General features: G+C 38.6%; 1 protein-coding gene across 6 annotated transcripts in view; it reads right to left on the bottom strand.

Moving 5' to 3' along the window:
* PTPN14 (protein tyrosine phosphatase non-receptor type 14) overlaps positions 1-17,235 on the bottom strand; it is a 267,307-nt gene that overhangs the window by 52,157 nt on the left and 197,915 nt on the right. For all 6 annotated transcript variants that reach the window (XM_069066059.1, XM_069066058.1, XM_069066063.1 and 3 more), the window contains 4 exons: positions 12,957-13,045; positions 4,801-4,888; positions 3,811-3,893; positions 616-673 (listed from right to left, as the gene is read on the bottom strand). In XM_069066059.1, the coding sequence (XP_068922160.1) occupies positions 616-673; positions 3,811-3,893; positions 4,801-4,888; positions 12,957-13,045 (318 nt within the window). The remainder of the gene's footprint in view (positions 1-615; positions 674-3,810; positions 3,894-4,800; positions 4,889-12,956; positions 13,046-17,235) is intronic.

Raw genomic sequence — 17,235 nt, 5'->3', positions numbered from 1 at the left:
AACATATATCATTCTGTTTTATATCTATTATTCCAACTAGCCATCTAACATCCTTTAATTCATTTATTCGTTCATTCAAAAACCATTTATTCAATTGTATACTAAGCCTTACAGTGAGGAGAAGGGAGATTTTTTAAAAATCACTCCCAGTTTTTGTAGAACTTAGTGAGGGGACATGGTCCATATTCATAAAACAACAAAAGAATGTCAAACCAATATAAATGAAGAGAATCAAAATGCAGCATCAACTCTATATGTATGCTGAAGGAACATGGGATATACATGTTGGAATGGGATTAGTCAGATTTCTTGAAAGTAGAGAATACTGATCTAGATCTAACAGGAAATGCTAGGCATGGATCTCTGGCACATTGTGACAAAATTATCTTGTTTTTTTTTTAAAAAAAGATAAAGAAAGGCTAGACCATGTCACACCATACACTGAGCATCTGTTGGCTTTGATGGAAAATTGTAAATAGTTGCTAATCTGAACTGACAGAGTTTCCTCAATGGGAGCTCCCCATACTAATGAGACCCTTGCTAATGAGGTCCAGACCAAATTCAATTTCTAATTCCGTTGGAGAGATGACTTGATAATGACAATGTTCTACATACCAGTGATGACCGGCTCCAGGTGGGCTGTCGTCTGATGGGAGGAGGAGAACTTGACTGTCTGCATGAAAGATGGAAAGGTGAATGCAGTCTCACATTAGGCATTAGGTATGAAGAGCAAGTCTCATTTGTGAAAAAATACTTAGAAGGAAATAAGAAATTCTGAAATAATCATCAACTCTCTTGTCAAATAAAAGTTCAAATAGATGAAAATTACTTAGAATCTTTATGACTGCACAAAAAACATAATTTAATGCTGAAATTATTTTCTTACTGGCATTGCTATACTTAGATTGTCCTTTCCACCAAAAGGCCCAATATAGCAGAGAAAAACACAATTTTGTGTTTTTGCATTTATAAATGAAAAGGTAGTAGGAGGAGCAGAAGGTTCTTGAGAAACAAAAAAGCAATATATCTTAGAGCAATGTTTCATGATGACTTAAGTGATGGCTTAGAGGCAAGTTCAAAACAATGATGGAGCTTCACATATGTCAGACATAAGTCTGCAAATCAGTTCAGAAAGTTGGCCATGTAAGCAAAACCTCAGCTTTGAGTATACTCCTAGTAACTGGAAGAACTGCCCTATGCAGGGCTGGGCAATGGGCTGATGGTTGAAGAATGACCTAGGAGTCTTATATAGGCAAACAGAAAACCTTAAAAGCATTATGGAGCTAAACTCTAAGACCTGTCTCATGTGGCAAAGCTGATGGGTCAGGAGAAGCACTGGTTGAAAAACACTAACACAGCCAGATAGGAGGCTGGAATAACCAGACACAGGTAGAAATACTGCACTAAGGTAACCAGGTAGAGAAGAAAAGTTATTAAAGAAACAAACTCTACAACAAGGCAGAATAGTGCAACAGAAAAAGAATAGCTAATGATAGGTATCATAGATAGCATTACAGCTAGCATTCAGGTTTGCATAGCTCTTTACAAATACACAATTTTTAAACTTATAAATAATAACAAATTTACAATGATATTTCATTTTATCCCCAAAACAACCCCAGGTGCTGTTACCCCTATTTTACAGACAGAGAAACTGAGGCAGGCAGGGTGTGTGTGTGTGTGTGTGTGTGTGTGTGTGTGTGTGTTTTTAATGGACTTGCCCATGTTGCATGCATTTGAACTCCAGGTTTAGCACTCTATCTATCCTCTGTCCCACCTAACTGCCACTAAAAGAACTGGATCTGCAGTTATTGACCTGGGTTCAAATCTCAGCACTGCCTCTTACAACCTATGTGACTCTGGAGAAGTCACTTAGCCTCTCTAGCTTTCCATATCTTTATCTATAAAATGGGAGGACTGGACTAGATGATCTCTAAGGTCCCTTTCAGCTCTAAATATATGATCTTAAGTTTTAAATTTAGAAATGGAGGTATTTATGCGTAGATAAGAAAATCAGGATTTTTTTTTCATCATTTTAAAAATTAATTTAAATTAATTTTTAAATCAATTTTAATTTTAAATTGATGGCAAATTATGCTGAACTTTCCATTTGAGGAAAAAAATACAGAAAAAGACAAATGGTAACACCATCACTTTGAGGGAAAATTTGAGAAAATAGATGAGTTAACATGGTAAGAGAACTAGCTTACAAAACGTTTTCTTGGTTCACATCAGCTCACTAGAGTCATTGGCAGAGCTCTCATTAACTTCGAGGAGCAATTTAATGAATTAATTAAAACAGGAGTGTAGGTTCAGAAGCACATATAAATGGAAGCAGTTTCAAAGAGATAACCATATATTGAGAGATCTGGGAATGGGCAAAGGGGTGGGTATCTCTAGGTTCTGTATTTGTTTCAAATGGCAGCTATAAAATTCCTCCCCCCCCCCCACTTAATTTGCCTCTCTTTGATCTGCAGCTCCTATAATTTCCATTGGTAAACTTCATTATATACGAAACACTAGAACAAATGCACATCAGTGTGCATGTATGTATACATGCATAAATGCACTTATGTGGGCATATGCACATGTGTGCGTACACATGCACATTACTATTATGATATGCACATGACAATATCTAAAAGACATATACATGCAAACATATGTGTGCATATGTATTTTGTGAGGCTATGCAAGTATATCCATGATCCCTGGTTAGCTAGCACCCGAAGGTGACCAACTTTCACAAAGGCAGTGACTTGTGATAGCTGGAATGAAACAAATGAATGGTCTTTAATGTGTGGAGGGAAAAAACTTTGCCCTGACCTAAAGATACAGTTACAAAAGCAACAGAGACTCCTCAGCAGGGATTGCTCTGGGCCAACATTTTCCAGACCCTTGATTGTGTCCACTGGGGGAGTACGAAGGCAATTGCTCATTCTGCATTTACTTTGCTGAAGCTCTAGGATACAAAATTAGACGCCCCATATTTCTAGGCTCCCAAATTGCTGCCTGCTCCCTGCTGACAAACTTCTTTTTAAGACAAACATAGTCAGGGTAATGACAGTATGAGCCCCCAGCATGCAGTTCCTAAGGTCAGGTCATCCTGAAGTTCCCTCATCAGACTCTCCATTATCATCCTTATTTCCAAAAAGAAAAAAAAAATTAAAAATATGGATTTGTGCCATCTATTAGAGTCTTGCAAGCTTTCCTCTAATTACCCAGGCCTCTCATTTTCAGTCAGATGACATGACCCAGAGGCACATGCAGGGGCTAGCCAACTGTGTAAGTGAAACTGTGATGAAGATGACAGGGACTTCTTTTCTTTCAAGTTGGCTCCTCACTTCACAACACACTTCTGAATATACTCCATGCTGGACACTGTGAGGCACCCTAGGAAATTCTGAACAACTCAGTCATTCCAAAATCAGGAAGTACAGCGGTGGGGGTGGCATGGGATGGGGATGGGAGTGGGGGAAGGGGGAGAAAGAACTTATAGGATGCACGCCCCTAAAGCAAGAGGGTGTAAAAGGCTAACACACACGGAACAGTGTAAGCAGTTAAGTTCATAAAATGAATTTTTTCCACTCATATAATCTCACATAGATTAGACAAGAATTGACCCTGCAAGTTCTTAATTTCCTAGTGTTGGCCTGCTCTTTTAACTTCAGGCAAAGTATGATGAGATGATAGGAGGGAATGGTGCAAAGAGGGATGTGTAATAGAGGAAGGTCACTAAAAGCAGAACAAAACAAAACAAGTCCAATTAAACTAAACCCTCGAGGGAGACAAGGACACATATTTACTTACTCAGTACAGATTTTGTTCTGCTTGTAAAACTTGTGTCTTGTAGCAAACAACCGAGAAATGTATTTGGCATTTTCAATATCATCCTTTAAAAAAAAAAAAACAGAAGACAGAGGGGGTAAAAATAAACATTTGGTTACACATACATTTCATTCTGGCTACCTTCTAAATTACATATGACACATATATCCCCTTCCTCTCCCCTAACCAAAAAGTCCTACCATGGGAAGTCTGGTGGTTGCTGAAGGAGCTATTACATATAAAGTACTACTAGGCTCACATGCTTCCATTGGATTGCTTCAAAAATAAGAACATAAACCCACAGTAGTAAACACCAACCACCATGAAATTTAAGGCAGAAAAGTGAGGCAGGTAAAGTCTAAGTCCTAAACCAAGAACTACATGGAGGATCAGTTGACCTGCTTGTTTGAGATTAGCCTCTGGGGCACAATGAAAAAAGAAAAATCCATCACAGCTTAGGTCAGCTAAGGAAAGCAAATATGGTGTAAACTAACCGGGGAATGACCTGATGAAGCCTGTAACTGGAGGAGGATGGGTACGAGAGAATGTGGCACAGTGGCGAACATGATCCATGACAAAGAAGGAGAGTTCAGGAATCCTAACCAGTAGATTACAAGTCAGCTATAGTATCTGGAATGTTATAGATCAGGGTTTTATGGCCACTGAGCCTAAGCTCTGGTGACAACACACTGGGATGGCAAGGTCTGCAGAGAAAGCAAGCACATCCCATCTTTTCTACAATGTCTTTCTGAATGCAGACTTATTTATTCATGACAAAAGAATCCACTGAGTTTGGAATACAAATAATTGAATTTGGTTTACTATACACCTACTAGAGAATGCTAGACAGTTACTGTGCTAGATATAAGGACATAAAACAGAGCATGCCCTAGGAAGTTCCATTCTGCTAAAAGCAAGAGTTTTAGTTCACTATTTCTGTCTTTGAAGAGCAGTAACGAGTCAGTTGCTTACCGTGTGAAAGAGGGATGTCTCTTCTTTGTTGATTAGCTCCAGTAAGATGGTAGACTTGTTATGTGTGATATTGCCAATATCATTCCACCTAAACAAAAAAGACATCACTGAGTTTGACCAGAGATGCTTCTAGGTAGCATTGGGAAATAATAATCACATTTAGGTGGTATTTAAAGTTTGCCAAGCCCTTTACATACATTTAACTCACTTAATCCTCACAGTAAGCCTGAAGGATAAATGCAAAATATTATCCTGATTTTGAAGACAAGGGTCACACAGTTATTAAGTGTGTAAGGTAGGATATGAATTCAGGGCTTCCTGATTCCAAAGCTAGCATGCTATCTACTACATTACCTAGGCTGGCAATATATAGTCTCATTTTAGAAAACATATTTGTAAACTGAAAATTGCATAATTAATACAATGGCTAAGTTTGGCCCCAGAGAAGAGACAAGAAAAACTGTACTTTGGTAAAAAAAAAAAAAAAGGCATTGGTGTTAATGCTGCATATTCTGTTAGATGTGGGCAATGTACTGGTTTGTTTCACTGAAAGGTTTTTTTTGTTTTTAATCTTTGTAATCAGGCAGGGTAGCTAGGTGGTGCAGTGGCTAGGGTATTAGGCTTTCCATCACTCATGAGACCCATGAGTTCAAATCTGGCCTCAGACACTTACTAGTTGTATGATCCTAGGCAAGTCACTTAACCCTGTTTGCCTCAATTACCTCATCTGTAAAATGAACTGGAGAAGTAAATGGCAAACCACTCTAATATCTTTGCCAAGAAAATACCAAAAGCAGTCATGGAGAGTTTAACATTACTGAAGACACACAATAATAAAAAATAGAGGGAAGGCTTGCTGGGTAGAGGAAGGAGAGGGGGTAGATTTGGAAATGAACATTACACAAAAGGAAAAAGCACTGATATTTTTTTAAGGAATATATTTTATGCTACTAAAAAATTAATTAAAAGAAAACCAAATCTCTGATTCCTCTTCACTACATTTCCCTCAAAAATACTTTTAAAAATATTTTCTTCAAAGAAAGACAAAATGGAAAATGGTAACTGTCTTAAAGCAGAAAATTTAAATTAGATGAGAGGGTTTGATTACATGATCTCAGAGTTTTAGGATGCTAAGTAAATATATATTTACTACATTAGTTCTATGATATCCAAAAACAGTTTATTGGAATTTATGACTCCTGTTATTAATCTAAAAAAAAAAAACTCTGAAAGGGGCGGCTAGGTGGCACAGTGAATAGAGCACCAACCCTGGAGTCAGAAGGACCTGAGTTCAAATTCGCCCTCAGACACTTAACACTTACTAGCTGTGTGACCTTGGGCAAATCACTTAACCCCAATTGCCCCCTCTTCCCCTCTACAAAAAGAATTAAAAAAAAAAACAATGGAAAAGATAATATATGGAAAACTAGAAGAAGTCTTAGAGTGCATCCAGTCTAAATCCCTCATTTTACAGATGAGGAAATGGAGACCCAACGGGAGTCAGTGCCTTGCCCCTGATCACACAAGTAGTGTGGATAAGAGGCAGAAAAATAACTAGAACTTCAATAGAACTTTAAGTTTTCAAAGTGCTTTATAAATATTATCTAATTTTATCTCCAGAACAACCCTGGGAAGTAGCTGCCATTATAGACCACAGTTTATAAAAGAGGAAACTGAAGGGGACAAAGGTTAATAACTTGCCCAAGGGTGCTCAGCTAGTAAGTAGCTGTAATGGTTATGGGATTTGAAGATCTTCCATGTCCTTTGAACTTGTTGACATAGCAGGAAGGGGTGGGGCAGGAAGAAGCTGGAGCTGAGCTGGAGCCAGTGAGGTGACAGGAAGAGCCACCACCATGGCAGGGGGTGAACTCCTTTTTGTTTGAGCCAGCCATTTCTACTAAGGACTCCTGCTGAGGACTGCCGGGGACGGGAACTGCAGGGGGCCAGAGCCGTGAATGAGGAGAGAAGGACCTTTGCCTGAGGTAGCCTATTCTGTTTTGAAGACTTGAGAATGTGGGTGTTTACTGCAGTAACTATGTGTACCAACTCTATAGCTACTGTGATGGCTTTGACTTTCTGGTTTTGGGACTCAGCTTTCTGGTATTTGAATAAATGTTCTAGCTTTGTCCCCCATGTAGAGAGCCTGTTATATTTTGTGATTAATAACCGTATCAGCATATTTATAGTTACCGTGGGCATTGTGAATACTGCATTGTTGATACAGTAGCAGAGGCTAGATTTCAACTCAGGTATAGAGCTCTATCTACTAATACTAGCTATCTCTATCATTTGAACCCAAGTGCTCCCAAGCCAGTGTTCTCTCCACCATACTATTTTGCTTCCTCTCCATGGCTATCTGGTTCTAACATGAATAAGAATTTAGTCTAACAAATAACAGATAGAATTACTTGTGCTTTGTTTGTAACTATCCTACCGTGTTTCCCCGATAAGACCTATCCCGAAAATAAGCCCTCCCCTTACTGTGTAAGATTCCTCTAAAATAAGCCCTCCCCCGAAAATAAGCCCTATTGAGATTGCTACTGTAGTGAAGGTGATCCCCTGAGCTACACGCTACATTACGGTACCCTCTGTATGCACTGTCCCCCCCCCCGAAATGCACGCCATGCTCCGAGCTGCATCCAATCAGAGCTGCAGCAGTGAGCGCGTCATCCTGTTCTTCCCCAATGATTTGCTTGCTGGCGCCATTGAGAGCAAGTGCCGCGGAGGAGAGGTGAGGCAGGACAACATAAGCCCTCCCCTGAAAATAAGCCCTCTGGTGTTTTTCTTTCCAAAAAAAAAAAAAATTAATAAGACAGTGTCTTATTATCAGGGAAACACGGTAGGTTGAAAAAGTAGGTCATTCCTAAAGTTGTTTGTGTTTATTTATTCTTTTCAACCACCTTCCAAGAGGTTCTTGCTTTTGAATGATGGATGGACACATCATTCAATCATGACTCTACACTGTGTGTATCCAAGCAAGAGAATCCACACTCATTTTTTGTTAACCCACACACCAGATACAGTCGGGTTCACTAAAGACCGTACCTGGTCAGTATTTAATAAGCTACCTCATTTCTAGGAGTTACACAAACACATTATGGGCATTTTCACTGGCTATCCTCCATGCCTAGAATTCTCCCCCTTCCTATTTCTGCCTCCTGGTTTACTTCAAGTTCCAGCTAAAATCTCACTTTTTACAGGAATCTTTTAATTCTACAGCCTTCTTTCTGTTGATGATTTCCAATTATCCAATTTCTATATTGTTGCTGATCCTTTGTTTTTGAGGAGGACTAATGACATCATGGGTTGACATCTTGACTTGCATTAAGTGAGGAAGAATTATGCAAAGCTGTCAGCCTCACTTCTCTTCCAGAGTCATTGGGACGCAGTGGCAAAACAAAAGTCAAGATGACTGGTAAGTTTGTACACGGTTGTTTGCATGCTATCTCTCCTGTTAGACTGTGAGCAACTTGAGAGCAAGGACTGTCTTTTGTCTTTATTTATTAATTCATTCATTTACTTATTTATTCATTTATTTGTTCATTTACTTGTTTATTTATTCATTCATTAGTTCACAATACCTGGAAGGTTGAAGTTGCTAATAAACATCTATTGACTGACTGCCAAAATGAAATGGGATGTCTTATGAAACAAAGTGTGTAAAGTAAGGCCCAGAAAGGAGATGTTCAACCAAGTTTGAAGATGGAGGGTGAGGAGATATTACGGATTGTAAGCTCCTTGAGGGCAGGGATTGTGCATAATAAATGCTTACTGATTGAAAATTCTAGGCCAACTTGTCTCCCCAATTTTAATGTGAACTCCTTGGAACAGGAAATGTTACTGGCTTTCTTCATACTTCCAGCATTTAGCAAAGTGGTTGGCACATAGTAAGCCCCTTTCCTTCAATATCTTGAAATTCCATCATTCAGTATTACGTGGTTCTATAGATTGGTTACTTTAAATCACAGTACCTGTTGGTAAAGTGAATTATGGTGCTTTTCTCTTAGTACAAACAGCCTATAATGTATGGGTCATAGCCAGTCAATTGTGGCCTGACCTGGCAGACCAGAAGGGATACAACTTCCACCTTTTCCTTCTCCTCACAGCCCAAGCACTTTTTCAGTGAAGTAGGGAATGGCTGTAAGTTACCACAACCACAGTTTCTTCTCTGTGTGAGACTCTCTGGGTGCTAAGGTATTTTAGGGAAAGAAGAGAATGCGGCCATAAGCCATAAGCAAGACTCCCAATCTGTTCAAGAGTATGACCCAGTTTTTGCTGAGTCATACTTTTTTCCAGCTTAATCTAATATGATTTTCAAGTGTGGATGCCCATTGAATATGCCAAGTGCAAGAGAAGTCCCAACATTTTCTTAAAGATATGCAGTAAATAGAGTCAAGGAGGAGATACTATACAACACAAAAATTGTTGATATCTGTATTGTACAGTAACACTGTCAAAATGCAACTCATTAAACTCAACATTGTTGCTTATAGGGAGAGGGAGAAAGAAAAATATCTAAGTACAAATTTCATTTGCTATACAAAGGTATCTGCAAGAATTAGGCAAAAAATAACAGAAGGAAAAACCAACAAAAATTAAGAAACAGAATAAACTAAAGAGAGTGTACAGATACAGAGAAATCAAAGATAAACTGCAGCAAAGACTTGGGGAACTACACAGGGGAATAAAACTGCAGGAAAGGATACACCGGTTTCAATGACATATTTTTAATCATCAGCACTGGAAAGTCTGAGGCAATCTATCCCCATTTTAAATCCATCAGTCAACATTTATTTAGTACCTACTATGTGTCGGGAACTATGCTATGTTCTGGGGATACAAAAAAGAGAAAAAAGATAGTTCTCTTCCAAGGAGCTTGCAATCCGATAGAAGAAACAACATGCAAACAAATATATACAGAGCAAGCTCTATGCAGGATAAATAGGAAATAATTAAGAGAGGAAAGGCTCTAGAATTCAGAGGGGTTGAGAAAAGCTTCCTGTAGAAGGTAGGATTTTAGTTGAGATTTAAAGAAAGCCAGGAAGCAGAGAGGAAAAGAGATAGCATTCTGCCTTGAGGACAGCCAGAGAAAATGCCTGAAGCCAAGAGATGGAGTGTCTTATTCCCAGGTGGTTGTGTTTGTCTTTCGTTTTTGAAGAGGACCAAGGCATCAGGGAAATGATGACCTGACTTGCAGTTGACTTTGATTTAAGTGAGGCAGGGCTATGCAAGGTCACAAGTCTCACTTTCTCCTCCAGAGCCATCTGGATCCAGGGACCAGATATTCATCAGGATGACTGAGGCCAGAATAGTGAGGAGACCAGTGTCACTAGATTGGAGAGTATGTGTTGAGGAGTAAGGTAAAAGAAGACTGGAAAGGTAGGGGGGCAGGTTGTGAAGAGCTCTGAATGCCAAACTGAGCATTCTGAATTGGCTCCTGGAGGCAACAGGAAGCCACTAGAGTTTGCTGAGTAGAGGGATGAGGTTGTTATTGTTTGTCCTTTGTTCTCAAAGAGGACCGCAACCTCAGCCAGGACATGCAAGTGAGGGAGGGCAGTGCACAGTCACCAACCCCACTCTCTCTTCTGGAATCATCTGGGTCCAGTGGCAAGATATGGATCAGGGCATCCAGGACATCAGAGACAGCCCTGGAGGGAGTAGGAGATCTTGGCTTTTTTAAGTTAAGGTCTTTAACAGGTCTCAGTTTGACTGAGGCAAAACCCATTCAGTGATTAAGGCTAGGTAAGAATGAGGCAAAGAATGACCTCATTACCTAATTTTTAAAAAATCCATCTTGAAGGGGAAGACCCTCAGGGTTTCTGGACAAAACAGAAAAAAAAATTGCTATTTACATTCATTCTGAGTCAATCAAGGCTCAAACAAAGACAAAGGAGGGTTTGGCCAGGGACCTATAGTTGGCCAATCAATGAAAGCCAGTGATTTGGGGTTAAGGCTGGTCTTTAAGAAAGAAAAAAAATTCAGGGATTAAAAGGAATGAAAATTTTATTCTCAGAGGGATGAGGAAACAGACACAGAATGGTAAATATGTTGCCTAAAACTCACAAAGGCCCCAAAACAGGCTTTCAAAATTCTTAAATCCAGTGTTCTTTCCACTCCACCAATACCAACTATATTCACGCATCTCATTTCCATGCTCAATAATTTACTAGGTAACAGTCTGGTTTAATCAGACCTCAAAAATGGCCACCAAAATCTATTCTCTGGTCACTAGAACGTTCAAACATAATTACCTAACAGGAAAAGAGGTGGTGGGGTGTTTTAGCTTTTCCCCTTCCAAACAAGCAATTGTAATAACTATGACCACTGGCCACCTCCACAATATTCCTTTATTCATTGGCATAATAAGGATATTATAACAGCACTACAGTTCAACCTAAAAAGTACTTAATACAGCACAATCAGAAAACATTGTTCCAATTCAAATCCCACCTTTGACACTCACTACCACTGTGACAATGGGCGAGTCCCTTAACCCCTCCTCCATAATTTTAGGTGGTAATGACCCCATACTGAATCAACCTAGCCAAGTCCTTATTCTCACTGACATGCTTTACTTTGTCCATAAATTAAACATAATTTTATCTCATGTTGGCTAAATAATCATAAAGAGGTGTATTAAAATTATTTTCATCTCTGAGCTCAGATTTGCTATTTGATTAGTTTTAGACTCCTCCAGGTTATCTGCTATCTGCCTGTAGTTATTCTATACATACATAAGTTATGAAAAGACTTATTATAAAAGCAGTTCTTAAATTTTGCAGTACAAATTGTCTATAACTATCCCTTTTCTTCTTATGGTAACTGTAGTGATGCATATGGGTAAAAGGGATAATTATGAACAATACAAAAAGAGGAAAAAATTGGTCTAGATGGCATCTGAGGTCCCAGCCCATCCTATTTCTATCATCCTATGACACTAAAATACTTGTCAGTGATATGTCACCTGCTTTTGGTACAAAGATGGCCCCTGATAGCCATCACAATCATATCTTGAGGTAAAGATACTGCTGATGTAACTAGAATCTCAGGACAACTAGAAAGCACAGTGGATAGAGTGCTGGGTCTGAAATCAAAAAGACCTGAGTTTAAATCCAGCTTCAGACATTTAGTAACCATGTGACCCTGGGCAAGTCACTTAACCCTGTTTGCTTTAGTTTCCTCATCTGTAAAATGAGCTGGAGAAGGAAATAGCAAACCACTCCAGGATCTTTGCCAAAAAAAAAAAAAAACAACCAAATGGGCTCATGGAGAGTGGGACACAACTTAACAAAACTAGAATCTCAAGGGCTTTCTGATTGGTGAGTAAAGGGGGGAAAAGTCTTCATGAATAATAGACAAAATGGAAAGTCTCCATTCTGAGAATCAAGTTGTTTAGTGGGGGCATTGTGATTAGTGGATAGAGCATCAGCCTTGGGATCAGGAAGACTCAGGTTTGAATTCTCAGGCAAAGGATTCTAGATCTCAAGTTGGAAGGGTCCTCAGATGCCATCTTGCTTTACAAGCATCCAAGGCAGGATTTGAACATTGGTCTTTCTTACTGAAGAGGTCATATTCTCACTGCACTGTGCTCGCTGCCTTATTAGACACTTACTAACTATCCTTTTGGGAATAACAGTAGCTATGCTACAACGTTTTTGTGAGGATCAAATGAGATAATATATGTAAAAAGCTTTTATAAACCTTAAAGAATTATACAAATAAGAGCAATTATTATCATCCCCCTCCTCTTCAATTAGCCAATTAATCCAATTCAACAGACACTGAATAAGCCCCTACTAACTACAAGGCACTGTGCTTGCAATACAGACTCAAAACCCAATTATCCCATTTTGGCTCTGTAGAGTATAAAAACAAGCTCCCTGAATCCAAGGGGGAAGGAGAGAAAACCCTTTTTTCCCAGTGATCTCATAGAAAAAGGTAAGGTCAATTTCCCTATAACTGTTCAATCATACAAAGTGTTTCCCTTACCCATGCTGAAAGAAATCCATCTTCCTGACTCACAGGTTAAAGAACTGGGTTCACCTACTGAGCAACTCAGATAACTACCTGATCCTTTAACTTCATTATTTTAAGCATCAGAAGAGAAAGAAACTCAAAACAGGAACAAAGAACAAAAACTGTCAGCCCAGACTTACCTGTGTATTGATAGTTGCCTTCCAATTCTGTTCCTCACAAAAATTCCCATGAAGAAAACACCCAGGTGCACATTGTTTCCATGATTATCCTGGGGAGGGGGGGGGGGGGGGGAGAGAGAGAGAGAGAGAGAGAGAGAGAATAAAAAAATAATACAAAGGATACATTTGGTTTCCTTGAGATTTGTATCTACACTTCAGTTTGCTGGGAGGCAGTAGGTCCACCCTCAGTGGAGATCTTGACCAAAAGGTAGATGCCCATTGGTCAGGTAGGAGGGAGAAAAAATTTTCCTTGTGATGTACAGTTGGAATTGGTGGCCATGGAGGACCCTGTCAAGTTTCAATTTCTATTAGTCTACTTCTCCACTTTGTTCCTGAAATAAATAGCTTGTAGATGGCAGGTGTGACAATGAGGATATATTTCTAGTGAATGCTAGAAAATAAAAAGCTTCATCACATTGCTGGTCCTAGGATTGCATCTATTGTTATATGGCTTATAGACAAAGGCATTCATGACCACTGTTGGTGATGCTCTTTTTTTCCTCCACCATATGCAACTGTTTCTTTTCTTTTTGTCCTTCCCTCTTCTTTTTCCCATTTCCTTTACTTCCCCCCTTCTCCCAATCCCTTTCTTTTTTACTTCCCCTTGCATTTACTTTTGGACCAGCCAGTGGTAGCTTTGCATATTACTTATCTCCACTTAGGGTCCTTGAAGCTAAAGAAGTCACTGAGATACGTTTGAGCAGTTATTTAATAATGCCACAAGATTATACGTGGGTCAAAATTCAGAGAAAGCAGGAGTTACAAGTAAATATTAGGGGATCAGTGGGAAAGAAATCACTAGTACATGTCCCCTTGCTCCTTGCACATGTCTCTCCATCAGGCAATAAGTCTTTATTAAATGCCTACTATGTGCCAAGTACTCTACTAACTGCTAAAACTAGACAAAAATGAAACAGTCCCTAACCTCAAAAATCTGGGAGCCAGTATGCACATATATTGGCATATATAAAGCAGACCCAAGGCAACCTGGGAGAAGAATACATATAAGAGATTCTAGGGCGCCTATATTTTAGATCAAAAGTATCCCCCAGTCAGCCACCATCATATTTCCCAGTGGTTACATGTTTAGCTTTGTTGTATTCCAAGTAACAATACTAACATTACTAATTTATAGGCAGACAAAAATACTTCAACATCTTTTTACAAAGTGGATTTTGTATAATGTATATGTACATGCATAGCCATACATGTACATATATATCAAAGTATCACTAGAAGATAAAACATGACCTGATATGCCTGTTGACATATGCCACAACACTGATAAGGCATCTCTCCGTGATGTTTTATGGATATAACCTATGTAATACTACAATCAATTTCCTAAGAATCAAATGCAGAACCAAATTTTCCATTGCCAAAAGGCAAAGGAAAGGTAAATGCTGGGTGTGAGTAGGACATGGCATATTGCCAAAAATGACTTACACTTCCAAGCTGTTTGGAAAACCGTCATCAAGGACATATATAACCAGGAAAGGAGGTGGCTAGTTATGTATCAGGAATAAGAAATGATAGACCAACACTTCATACCATATACCAAACTCCAAATGGGTACATGACTTAGACATAAAGGTGACATCAACAACAAATTAAAACAAGGAAGAAATTTCCTGTCAGATTTATAGCTAAGGTAAGAGAGTTCATGACCAAACAAGGAACAGAGAGGATCACAGAAGGTGAAATGGACCATTTTGAGCAAATAGAATTTTAAAAGTTTTTGCTTTTAAAAAAAAACAATATAGTTCAAATTAGAAAAGAAGTAAATGGGGGAGGGGGGAAATCTCTGCAGCAAATTTCACTGATAAACATTTATAACATATAGGGAACTGATTCCATTTACAATAAGAATCCCAGTTGATAAATAGTCAAAACAAAGCAAAACAAGCAGTTTTTCGTTTTCAAGGGAAATCTAATCGTTTATCAATAATCATATGAAAATTATCACCAAAAATGAGAAGTTAAGCCAATTCTGAAATTCTAACTCAAAACCATGAAATTGGGAAGGTTGACTTCCCCCACCAAAAAAAGCAAAATGAAAAATGCTGGAGAGGCTATGGGAAAACAGGGACATTGTTCAACTGTTAGTAGAGCTGTAAACTGATCAAGCCATTCTGGTAAGTGATTTTTTAAAAATTAATAATCTGGTAAGTGATTTATAACTATACTATGAAATTTTCTAACTTATATACACCCTTTGACCCAGTGTAACCATCTAGATCTATGCTCCAAGGAGAACAAAGAAAGAGGAAAAGGACCAATGTATACAAAAATATTTATAGCAGGGGAAGCTAGGTGCCACAGTCAATAGAACACAGGCCCTGGAGTCAGGAGGACCCGAGTTCAAATCTAACCTGAGACACTTAACATTTACTAACTGTGTGAACTTGGACAAGTCACTTAACCCCAATTATCCTGCCTTCCCTCCTCCAAAAAGAAAAAAATATATATTTACAGCTTCTCTCTTAGTGGTGGTAAAGAATTGTAATCTAAGGGGCTGCCCTTCAGCTGAAGAATGGCTGAACATGTTATGGTATATGAATGCACTGGAATGTATTGAAAGAAATTATGAAAGGGATGGTTCCAGAGAAAGCTAGGAAAATTTGTATGAACTGATACAGAGGGAAATGAGCAGAAACAAGAAAACAATTTATACCACAACCATAACATTTTAAAGACAAACAAGTTTGAAAGGCTTAAGCCCACAATCCCAAAAACAGGAGTGGGGAGCCTGACCAAAACACTAGTGATAAAGCATGCTACCTTTCTGATATGGCCAATGTAGAAATTTGTATTACTTGACTCTATATATTTATTACAAGGGGGTTGTTTTTCTTTTTCAAGAGGAACGGTCAATAGGAGAAAGAAAAGGTCAATTTTTATTAATTAAAAATAATCTTTTGAATAAAAAAAGATTGAGATGATTTAATGGACAGTCAAAGTAATACACTAGTAACCCCAAGATATGTAAGGAACCAAATGAAGGCCTCCAGTAAGTGGAGCAGTGGCTCAATGGAAGATTTGTGATATGATATGGATCAGAATTACAAGGGGATAACAAATTATAGAGAGATTATGATTGGTATTGGTGAAAGGGCACTGATGAACTCAAGGATCCAAGTATCAAGGCCAAAAAAAAAAAAAAGGTGTCAGAATTATCACTGTCTATAGAACTTCCAAATATACAATCTTTTTGTTAAACACACATACACAAAGAACTCAAGTTCCTTACTTGGTGAGACTATTATGTTTTTTTTTTTTAAGCAATCGGGGTTAAGTAACTTGCTCAAGGTTACACAGCCAGGTGTTTCTGGGTGTGGTGCTGAGTGTCTGAGCCCAGGATTCAATCTCCAGGTCATCCCGACACTGGAGCCGGTGCTCTTACTCGCTGTGCTACCTGGCCACCCCGAAACTATTATCTTTTTAAAAAATCAGATCTGAATAAGAGTAAATCTTGTTGACTAGAATAGAACTATGGTAGTAAATGCAGAAAATGGCTCAAGGAAATGCATATTTTTAAAGAGGGTTCTGAAAGAGCAGCGAAAATGGGTTTTAAGAAAAAGTATAGATTTAAATGTAGATTACAAATAGAAGAATGTATAGAAAAAGGTATAGAAACAGGGTACAGGGAAGGCAAAGAATAAGTCAGGCTGATGTCATAGAAACGGTTAAGAAAGGAAGAAGAATATAACACCTAAGGGTCTCAGCTTCCACTCTGTAAAATAAAAGTTAGATAACTTATAACCCCAATATTCTGCATTCTCTGGTATGTGGGTATATGTATGTGCATGTAAGTTTTGGGAGAACAATACAGATCTGAAGGAGGGCCTTCACCCACCTATAGAAGTTCTGGGATAGAAATTCCCTTTACCAATGCAGATCAGCAAATCATCTGTACCTCAGAGTCTTAAAGAGCCACTGGGTCACTAAAGAAAATAGATGATAGGACTTGCTCATGATTACATGATTAGTGTATGTGAGAGGCACAACCAAACCTTGGTCTCCCTGATGCCAAGGCTAGCCCTCTATCTAGGGATAGAGGCTAGAGACGACAGTTGGAAAGTCAATTTTCCAGACAGAATAGAAAAGTTTCCTACACCATGGTACTTCATGTTATGTGATGAGAATACAAATTGACAATTACAGAACAATAGTGAGAAATTATAGACAATTCTCCTTTGGTCTTTCTAATCAATTTATCTGAAACCATCATTCTCTGTGG

The sequence above is a fragment of the Petaurus breviceps genome, unplaced genomic scaffold (assembly GCF_028583685.1).
Source record: "Petaurus breviceps papuanus isolate PSGF00001 unplaced genomic scaffold, PetGlider_PUasm1.0 90702, whole genome shotgun sequence".
NCBI lineage: Eukaryota > Metazoa > Chordata > Mammalia > Diprotodontia > Petauridae > Petaurus > Petaurus breviceps.
The sequence above is the reverse complement of the archived record's forward strand: the minus strand, read 5'-3'. Positions and strand labels throughout refer to the sequence as shown.